At 44.7% G+C, this 10,719-nt stretch overlaps 1 protein-coding gene across 1 annotated transcript; it reads right to left on the bottom strand.

Moving 5' to 3' along the window:
- Window positions 1–1,542: 1,542 nt before the first annotated feature.
- fgf16 (fibroblast growth factor 16) lies at window positions 1,543–9,834 on the bottom strand. Its single transcript, XM_049747283.2, has 3 exons — window positions 9,044–9,834; window positions 7,035–7,138; window positions 1,543–2,870 (listed from the first exon to the last, which is right to left on the bottom strand). The coding sequence occupies exons 1-3, from the start codon at window positions 9,354–9,356 to the stop codon at window positions 2,625–2,627; spliced, it is 663 nt and encodes a 220-aa protein (XP_049603240.1). The 5' UTR covers window positions 9,357–9,834; the 3' UTR covers window positions 1,543–2,624.
- Window positions 9,835–10,719: the final 885 nt, after the last annotated feature.

The raw sequence follows: 10,719 nt of genomic DNA, 5'->3' as shown, positions 1-10,719 counted from the left end.
ACGCTCGCCTCGCCACTCACAGATAACTGCCAGTGGAGGAGCATTACAACTATTGCAGATGTTGAGATGTTGATCTGTCCCCCCAGACGAGCGGCGCTGCAGGTTTCTCGGCACATCACCGCCGCTGGGCCGGGCAGCCGGCAGCTGTTTCTGTCCGTTGTGTGTAGACGACACTATAGTCTGTGGGGCCCTCGCACCCCGACAGCCGATCACTACCCAAATCCACAGCGATGTGTAAAGCCAATTAGGAGTTTGGATCCAGTTGCATGAGGAATCTGATTTAGTATGGTGGGTGAAGCCGACTGAGAACGTACTGTTGAGCCAGCGGGGTCTGCCTGTGCACTTTACTTGCTGAAGGCTTTATGGGGGCAAATTGGCCTGGGAGTCAACGTGTTCTCTTCTGGGAAACTAGATCTGCCGCAAATTCTTTTTATACAATGTTCCCGCCGTCTCAGACTGAAAGACAATTGTTTATCGTTTGCGCCATGAGCCCAGATGAAGAAAAACTTGCTTGATTGACATTCCTTCACAATTTGGTAATCCGTTATATGGAAATACTTTGTTTAGTGGCTTATCTAGTACAATATTATTGTTTTGAACTTTTGCCAAAATTATTGTAAATAACCCCTGTCTCCCAAAAAGGCTTGAAATTCTTCATTTTCAAGTTTGTTCAAACCTCACCAAAATTCAAAGCAGCGTGCATCAACATTTAGCTGTTGTGCTGCACACAATTGGAATAAGAAGCAAACAGCTAGCAACAAATGTAAATGCTTTAAAATGAGATTAAAGACTGCCCCCCTCGCTATACTTAGTGTTTAAGGTCTTTTAGAGTGTGTCTATAATAAATTTTCCCAGAACCATGGCCTTGCCCTGTGCGTTCTTTCGACACCACATTTAAGAAGTAGGGCAATGAGAGAAGGACTTTTTAATAAGTTGTGAATGTCTCTATTCATCCCCTCTTTTGTGTATGTAAACACTTCATATCTAAGCGACCAATGAAAACTTTATTTTATGTATTACTAAATGTATTCCGTCATCTTTTGAACTCTTGGCTACTCTGCAACCAGCCGCCCCTTTGATTCGGAGTTGACAAAAAAAGCGATGACTCACAACACCTTCAAAATTATCCGTTTGTTGCGTTTTAAGCTAACGATTGACATTAAAAGTCTCATTTCACTGAATAAAGTTATCCTGAATAAGTATAACAGACATTTGATGGGGCTTAATCTCGCAAATAAGTGATGTTTATGATGTTGTTGTTTTTTTTTTTTATGGTAGACTGAATGCTGAATCAATTTTTTTTTCTTGGCAATGAATTGAGATGAACACCAAGGACTCTAGTTTTGTGGCCAGCGCCTCAGTGCCATGGCGCCAATGCCAGCGGATCCTGATGTTCATATCCACGCAAGGCTCACTACTTGCCGAGAGGGAGAGAGGGAGAGGGAGGGAGCGTGTGAGAGAGGGAGCGTGTGAGAGAGAGAGCGCGTGAGAGAGAGTGCGCGAGAGAGATTATCAATGTATAAACGAAAACACAAGATCATATACATTCTACATGTTTTTAATTGGTACATCAAATTTGGATCCAGGCACAAATAGTCTCACTAGCAAATGTCATGCAGCTTAACAATTTTATTGTCATGTTAACTGCGCACATTTTTTTTTTTCTAGAAATGCTATATTGGTCGTAATTTCAGTAGAATCTAAGGTCCAGATAATTTCAAGTTCATTACAAAATAAAGTCTTTGCAATAAATAAATATTTATATTTATACTTTATATGTCGAAAATAAATACATCTCATAAATAGGATCGCCCATATGTCCCCCTCAGCTGCTTGCCTTTTTTAATAATGTTCCTGACACGCTGAACATCACACATCAATCACTTGTTCTTCTGTCCTGCATTGATCGCGCAGATCATTCAAAGGCCATTGAGCATGTATTCCATATTCTCGATGTCCATCTTAATGTATGTACTAGTAAGCGCCTTGTCCTCACCAGTAAAATAATTTGGTGCGCTAGTACACTTATCACTTACTGGTAACTTTGGCAGTGGAACAAAACTGCACTTTTTACCCACGGCATGCTACTGTACTGCTACGGAATAAATGCTCAAGGGGCAGCTATCCTCCATCTGGGTTGTAAGTGCTCTCAGATGAAGACTGCATTCGCCACGTTTTCTGTCCAATGCGGGACATTCTTGTCTCGCTTCAGGCCGTGACCCCTCAGAACACGTCACGGGTGTGTACTGTACACTTGAGCCTTCTTCCTGTCCTTTGGCTCTCTGAGTCCATGTGGGAACGTGCCTCCTCTTCCATTAGCTCTAGTGCTTTCTTTCCCATCACGTGGTAAGGTAACCGTCCGTTGGTTCTGCGCCAACATGGTGCGAATTGAGCTCTAGGAAAAGTGGTTATAGCACCTGATTGGAGCGTATTCTCTCGTCACTTTGCTGGGCTGCAGATGCAATGAAGCAACATCCAGGAACACGCATAGATGTTTATATCAGTGCTCTTGGTAGCGAGCCGAGGCGAAGCGCTGACCTCGGAGGAGGGTAAACAGTTTTGTAGCAAACAAACCCCTTGTGGTCATGTCTTCTTGCAAGCGGGATCGCGCGTCCAAGCTGCGGTCACCTGTATTGGAAGAGGTCCCGATAGGCCTGAGGGATTTTTTCAATCTCCACAGGCCGCGGTAAGAAGTGTGTCAGTTTCTGGTGCTTTTTAGTCCTGCTGCCCTCCCTGGGCGAGCCGTCTTTGTTCAAGGCCACGTAGTAGAAGCGCGCCGTGTCGTTGTGCTTGTACAGCGTTGACGCATACGTGTTGTACCAATTCTCCTCAAACTGCTCCCTGAACACGCACTCCGCCGTCAGCTTCCTCTGTGAAGAGAGGGGAAACTACATGTTAGGGTCTGTCGACATGAGCGAGAGCCTCCTTCTTCCTACTTTACCAGAAAATTTGACTGGAAATTGTGTAGAATCGAATATAATGTGAAGGATTTAACAGTTCGTTTATTCATTATACAGCTCCTTTCGGTGTGTGCACCTTAGCCACCAGAGGGCAGTATAAGACGATTGCTGTTAAAATCACGATTGTTCAGTAACATCAATTGTTTTTGCAAGAGGATAAAGAATATATCTGTGAATGTTTTACAAAATGTTTGAATACATTCTGACGCTAGCTAGTTTAATTAGCTCGCCTATGTTTTTTTCCCATCGTGCGTTAGCATTAAGTTAGAGGCCTTTCATCGGACCATGTTATGTTAAATACACAAGTGTAATTTTAATTTTTATTTTTGATTCTAGCAAATAGGAGTGGCAATAACAACTTGACACAAGCACTTAGTCTCTTCTTTTTTTCCTTCACCATCTGCTACTTCTTGTGAAATTCCATAGTGCTTGTGACTCTAAACTCATGACAAAAACAAATCTGTAGTGATATGGCTTCTATCTTGAAAAATTAATTGGATCTTTTTTGGGCTCGGTGCTGGGTTAGCAATTTCAACCAGTTTGGGTTTACAAAGGCAATGCCCTGGACTCATTTTCCACATCATACAGCCAAGTAAAGGCCAATATTTCAGAATCTTTAATAAGAGTTCAAGCTAAACTAATGCACAGTTGGTCATTTAATAGGTTAATACTGTCTGCACTTACAGCTCTGTTATGCTAGGGAAGGCCGTGAATCACAGTCACAATGTCTCCTTAAAAAAAAACAGAAAACAGCATCTTGCGGTTATATTTCAACATGAAATGGGACAACCTTTGCGTGGATTTATGACTTCAGCGGCCTTTAAATGCAGCCACTGAATGACGCAGCTGCTGAACTGGGACACAGAATTTGAATAGCATTTGTCTGTGTACAGTATGCATGGGTTTACGATTTGCTCATATAAGTAGTTTTGGGGCCCTGTGATGGGTTGCAAGCAGTCCGGGCTACTTCCCACCTCAGTCCCAAAGTCAGCTGGAATGGGCTCCTGCTCAGCCGCGAAATGAATGCGAACAAGTGATGCAGAACATGGATGGTCCGATGGAAGTCATATTGGGCACGCGGCCAAAACAAACAACATTTATATCCGTTGTTAAGTTGCAACTCACTACGCGACTGACAGAAAGTGCTCGTGATCGTCGCTCTTCCATTTAAGTCCTGTAGGTGTCAGTGATTTACATTTTGAAACATTTGGAGCCAGTCAGACAATTGAAGAGTGTTTTAGGTTCCCATCGTCTGGGTTTGTCATCCAGTGATTTTCTGGTGCAGCCTATCCTAGCTGACTTTGAATGGAAGACAAAACGACACCGCCGTAGCGATTCTCTTGGCGGCAGTGCTTCCAGTATATGTACAAATACCAAATTAGCTTTTTAGGCTAATCAGATTTCAGCCACTAAGTTCCCATGTCAATCTAATTTGCCCAGGGCCTTTAGAATTAGTAGTGCTGGCCCAGGACAATGTGACATGTTTGTTTAACCAATAAGATTTTAAATTGATAGCTAACTGGCCAACAATACCATTTGCTGATTGATTGTTTGAAGGAAGCTAACTTTGACTAGCAACATGTCTGTAGTGATCCGCGTCTGAATATGTTGGATGTCTTTGTCATGATATTTATTAAGAGTTATTACGAAAAACAGGATGTTTACTGTAAACACATGAGTACTGTAACACTGTCTCATCTAATACTATACAGACGCATTTAGTGATAGTATTCAAAAATCCACAGCCTGTGATTACCAGAAAGTCATCTCAATGTCTTACAGCTGCTCAGGAGCTGCACATCCAACTGAACTTGACGTTTCAAAATGGAGCTTGAACCAATGTTTAATCATGTGTCCAATGAGGCGGTTCGCCATGGCTTTCCGCAATATAGCGTGCGTGTCATCAAACCGAACCCGTAGAAACTCATTTAAGCAGGTGCTCATTATGATGAGGGTGAGTCATTAGAATGACTTTTCACTTAACATTCCAGAGTCGCTCTGCGGACCCGTTGACCTCTTGTCGTGCTGGGGATCTTTTCCCTCTCTGTAATGCAACATGAACGCTTCACACACACACACGCACGCACGCACGCACGCACGCACGCACGCACGCACGCACGCACGCACGCACGCACGCACGCACGCACGCACACACACACACACACACACACACACACACACACACACACACACACACACACACACACACACACACACACACACACACACACACACACACACACACACACACACACACACACACACACACACACACACACACACAGCGAGCGTCTCTAAAAGCTGTCCTGACAGCGCAGCGTGAGCGATGGCTGCCGGTTCAGCAGGTGAGAGCGAGCTGGCTGGCTGAGCGTGTGAGAGCAATAGGAAGACACAAGGGTACGAGCTCCTTGGCTGCCAAAGACCAGTCATTCATGCAACGCCTGCTTCTGGTTCTGCTCTGTAAGCAGACCGCACAGAGGGAGGATCCCCCCAAGAAGGAAGCCCTCGTTGCAAAAAAGCAGGGCTTTAAGCTGATGCTTTGTCAGGCTGGAAGAGCTGTTATGTGTAAACACACATGAACGGACCGTCCTATTAGACGTACTCGTCAAGGTCTGCTGACTCGTTGCGGCGGAAGAACCCTTTAACCTTTGACCCTGGCCTCCTTTGATCAGTGGCAACATGGGAAAAAAAATGCTAGTTTCAATATGTACCATCTCCCAAAGCATATTTGCAGTTTGACATTTGCAAATTCTCACAGCAAGAGTAGAACAGGGAGCTCACACTTGGTAGGAGAATCTCCAACAGCCAAGCAAAACCCATGGTTGGAAGCAACCATCCTAAAGAATAAACAAACATGAGATGGTTGACAGAGGCAGAGAGGATTCAGGGATGAATGGCTTTCAGGGATGAATGTCTAAATATCTGACAATTCATCAACAAAGCCTTAAATAGTAGCATTTAGCTGACTGTGACTGAGAGACTGACTGGCTCACTGACAGGTGCTGCTGTTTTGGTTAATAATAGAATTCAAATCAGCTCAGCTGTCAACTCTTATAACCTGCGGTAATTAGTTACTACTTGCATTTGACTATGAGAGGGACAGCTGCTATTTTTACTTGGGTTATGTTGGTCAGGTGTATACCGGGTCTCGTCGTCATCCCCCAATCGCTGCTTCCCACCATCCGCCATCACATGCCCCTCAGCCCCTGGGGGTCAAAGCCCCAGGATACCAGACTCTTGATACATACGCATGCAGTAACGATATCTGCCGTTTCAACACAATGGGCGAGTTTAAAGGTAGAAAGGTGGCCTCTGTTTCCAACGCTCTGGGCTAGAGTTTGGAGGGTGGGGATGGGGGGGTGATGGGCCAGAGAGGCCCCAGGTAATGCCTTGGGACACCTGATACACAGCCCTCGCATACTTTAGCCCCTCTTTGTCTTCATCTCCTTCCCCTCTCTTGAGATAAAAACATTGTGTATGCATGACAAAGAGGGGGAAATTCTTGAGAACCAAGCAAACTGGATGCTTCCATGTTTAACGCTAAAGGCCATCAAGTTCACCAACAGGACATCTCAGAAAGTCTGGACTCACTTTGACGAGACTTAAACAATATTTCCGTGATTCTGAATGACTTGAGTCCAACGCAACCCTATGAGGTGCTTTTTGTCTAGACCAGCGGTCGAGGGTTCATTTATAGAGGCGGAGTTCTAAGGGGAGCGTGTTAGACATAATTGTTTCGTCTTGCTGCAGTTTGCTATCAGCCCACGAGCCTTGACAACGCACTGAAACCCGGATGATTACGTGCGCTATTGAATTATTCAAACATTCAAAGGAATCGGGATAACCTAAGGAGCTATGCTGAAACTATGGTGGAATATCCAACTTGCTTATTCTCACTTGCCAACATCAGGGCAAAAGACTATAGCAGACAGAAGCAGAGAGGAGGCCTCATTATTGAAGTAAATAAATATCAAATGATCACTCATACTTAACTTCTGTTGTTTCAAAGCATTGTGTATCATTCTGAGTTCCCAGGCAAGAAGTGCAAAGAATTGTGGAGGGTTTTTGACTCACCGACCCATAGAGCTCTCCTTTCTCGTTCATGCCGAGGTAGAGTCCGGCGTCCACGCCCCTGATGCTGACCAGACCGACTGCCAGACTGATGAACTCCAGGATACCTTGGGATCAAACATGGCCGCTGGTCAGGAAGCGCTCCATTGTACACACCCACACAAAGACGTCCGTGCACTTTTTTTTGGGCACTTTCTCTACTGGTCTCACTATGGCTGCCTGCAAAGTCAGGAACACGCTTGTGTGTAATTTCCTTTTCCTGCGCTAGTGTGCCATCTACTTGGTGACATGAAAGGCATTTTTTTCCCCCATGGACCAATTCAGTTCTGCCTAGCAACAAGTGGACACACGAACATAATGTAATGTAACACGACGCAGCACATTTATAGAGAGGTACAATGATCGATCGATCAATCAATCAATCAATATTTCTGATAATCGATTAATTGTTTAGAAACCTTTGCTAATTTAAAATGGTCCAAATCCAAAATGGAAATTCAGCCTTCCAACATTAGATATTCTCAAATATAGTCTGGAGTGAATTTTTTTTTTCATATACTAAATATCAAAGTCCTAAATGGCGTCATTGTTCATGCTATCAGAGAATGGTTGGCATAGCGCCAGCAGCAATTGACCAACCAGCAAGTCTTCACTTGGCCGTTACTAGTGAGAAAAAACTGAGCACGAGTTTGACTTTGTGTTATTAGTACAACTCGTAAAGTCCCAGATGTTACTAGTAGTACAAATAGCACGCAAACTTGTGCACAGTTTTGTCTCACTAATGACATGTTGTCCTACTGGTCTATACAATTGTCATACATGATAGAAATAAAAATTGACTTAAGTTATTCCTGTGTATGTTTGGACAATTCCGTTGCAAAGAGCCTCTAATTAAATTAAAAATATAAGGCAAGTCTCAAGTTATATTGGAGGCATTTTATGAAGTTGCACTTGCTGTACAGCCAAGACTAGTGTACTGATTTTTTAAAATGTTTTCTATATGGCGTTTACAACCGCTTGTAATGTAACAAGAGAGATGTTTGGCAGGAAGGCTGGTGATCAAGCGGTTTGGTGCCCCAGCGTTTTGCACACCTAACTAGCAGTGACTTTTATGAGGAAGCTGAGCCTTTTGTGCCTCCGATGCTGACTCACAGGAAGTTCCAGCGCAAGCGTACGTGAACTTCAAAGGGTGGGAACCAAGCAGTCAAATTAAAAGCCTGGATGCTGGGATGCAGAAGTTCGCAGTCAGAGAGGATCCAGCTGGCAGAGGCCAGTGTGCGGCCACCTGGGCCCCATCTTCCCTCGAGCTCACCCTCGAGTTGGGTGCCAAACACTGACACTGTGTCTTTTTAATCAGAGCCATGTCTGACAAAAGGCTTTGCATCTGTAACTTAAGTCGTGCCAGAGACAAAGACGAGGACCACCCATCCTTTTTATGCGCACCGTCCTGGTTTTTTGGACATCTCCACTGGAAGCCTACCAGAAGTTCTGCTTTAGCCCGCACCTGCTTCCTGCATGCTACACGTCCGCACCCTCGCGGCACCAAGAGAGGAGACACCTGTGGCCGGCGCCCAAAGGGAATTCGGTTTAGGAGAAAAGGTGATTGTGACGCATATTCACTGGGGATGTAAAGAGCTCAAGAGTGACACTGCTGGAGATTCATTTAATTGGTTGTGTTGCCTCACCTGCAAACAATGTGTAACCTGCACTTGCATGTGGAAGCAAGATGGTGGTACATTGTTGGTCATTTTTTTCAAATATATCAAATAATTCATAACTTTGATGCTTGTACGCAACATATTTGAATTTCATTTAAAGAGTGGTAGAATGTAACAAAGTAAAAATACTCTGTAGTTGTCTTTAAGTGATCTATCTATCTATCTGTCTGTCTGTCTGTCTGTCTGTCTGTCTGTCTGTCTGTCTGTCTGTCTGTCTGTCTGTCTGTCTGTCTGTCTGTCTGTCTGTCACGTGTTAATGAGTGTTTCAGTAAATTGCGATGAATGAATACGTACCAAACCTGCTGTGGTCCTGCCTGGTCCCGTGCACCGTCCCATTAGGGAATATCTCCAGCTGGAAGCCGGTCCTGCAGTATAGCTGCCGCCGCCTCAGGATGCCTTTGAGGTGTCCAAAGTCGGTGGGCGACCCCCGCTGAAGCCCCCCTTCGATCTGGCCCAGGCGCTCGTTCAAGCCCAGCGGAGACTCCGGCTGCAGGGGCGCGTTCCCAAACGCAGGAAAACTTTGTAAATCCAGGTCCAGCGCTCCGAACAAAGTCCCCACCTCGGCCATAGTGTGCACGGCCGTCAGGTTAAAACTAAGCGAAGGCATTTAAAGTGGTGAAAATGTCCCAGCCATACAGGCTGAACGAAGTCCTCTCGTCATCCGTTTAGATATGTACGCTAATAAGAAGGAAAAGACTATTATATACATCCTCCCCACTTATTCTCCTCACATTGGCCACGCCTGGCTGGCATCCTCTTGTTGCGCGCACCTCACTCGGAGCGCAGACTCCTCCAATCCAACTTGTCTGCAATTCCGTCGTCTACATGAAATCTTGGTTCCTCAATGACAAGTCGCGAGAGAAGCGTTCAAAGACCATCCTTGAAATTTTACCACGCAACGATCCATCCGCGGCTTTTTGGGAGCTCGCGCTCTGTGCAATCCACGCTTACGCGCATGTGTCAGTGCCAACAAGCGGAGGTTCTCTTGAGAGCCGTCTCTCCTCCTCCTTCTCCTCCTCCTTCTCCTCCTCTTCTTTGGAAGCAGGTGCTTCCTCGCCCCGCTGCACTACGTCTGCAAATATTGCAGCAGCTTTAACCACTTGTAGGCCCTACTACTAGCGAGAAAGGGAGGGGAAAGCTCCTTAAGTGTCGTGCACCATCAAACGTGACTGGTGTGAAACCACCACAGCTACTAAGTGACGTTAAAGGGCTTGTCAAGTGCATTCAGAAATCTGTTTTGAAATACATTACACGTGCTTGACGATGGGTGCTTGCAACATGTGATGAAACTGAGAACTATTGAATGGCAGGGGACAGTTGAAAGAGCTTAGTGTAAAATAGCTTAACATGGCTTGATGAACCACCTCCATAAATTTGCAAGTTTCACCAAATTTTATCTAGACATGGCATAAGTATAGATTTCCACATTCATTTTGGTGATGATTGATTGAAGTCCTGTAACGTTAAGCAACACTAGACGTTTTCTCAATAATGATGGAAAGGAAAAGGCTTAAAGGCTCCATAAAATCCGAAATATTTATGCAATTGTTTTTAACTGCAGCCCACTTACCTGTATTTTTATTTTATGTCAAGAGAACATATAGAAAAAGGGAATGAAAGATAAGTCTGGACTTTGTACCTCTTTCTGTACACAGCGGGGCAACAAGTCCTGACATGTCGAAGCATGACCTGAAAAAAAGAAAACAGCTGTTTTGCAAAGACTTTGCTTGTGTCAAGTGAAAACAAACAGCAGAGTATTTTAACTAGATCATTGTTCTTGAGATATCAGTGACAGCGGGGTGGCTGCTGTGAGCTGCATGAAGACATCAATAGCACAATTCAAGTTGGAGACATGTTACGTAGTATGGTCGACCACCCTCAAGCTGTCTTTATGGAAAGCCCCCCCTTGTCAACACAAGCAGCAGCATGACATACAAGTTGTCTGTTCAAATGTCTCACATTTGAAGTGA

The sequence above is a fragment of the Syngnathus scovelli genome, chromosome 1, assembly GCF_024217435.2.
Source record: "Syngnathus scovelli strain Florida chromosome 1, RoL_Ssco_1.2, whole genome shotgun sequence".
In the NCBI taxonomy this organism is placed as follows: Eukaryota; Metazoa; Chordata; class Actinopteri; order Syngnathiformes; family Syngnathidae; genus Syngnathus; species Syngnathus scovelli.
This window is presented reverse-complemented; position numbering and strand designations above follow the sequence as displayed.

Bases quoted from the DNA above. Each gene is read 5' to 3' on its own strand.
- fgf16 (XM_049747283.2), bottom strand. From the start codon at position 9,356: ATGCCTTCGCTTAGTTTTAACCTGACGGCCGTGCACACTATGGCCGAG. The intron at 7,139-9,043 runs GTACGTATTCAT...TTTGATCCCAAG, and splicing joins GCAGGACCACAGCAGGTTTG to GTATCCTGGAGTTCATCAGT. The intron at 2,871-7,034 runs GTGAGTCAAAAA...CTCTCTTCACAG, and splicing joins AAGGAGAGCTCTATGGGTCG to AGGAAGCTGACGGCGGAGTG.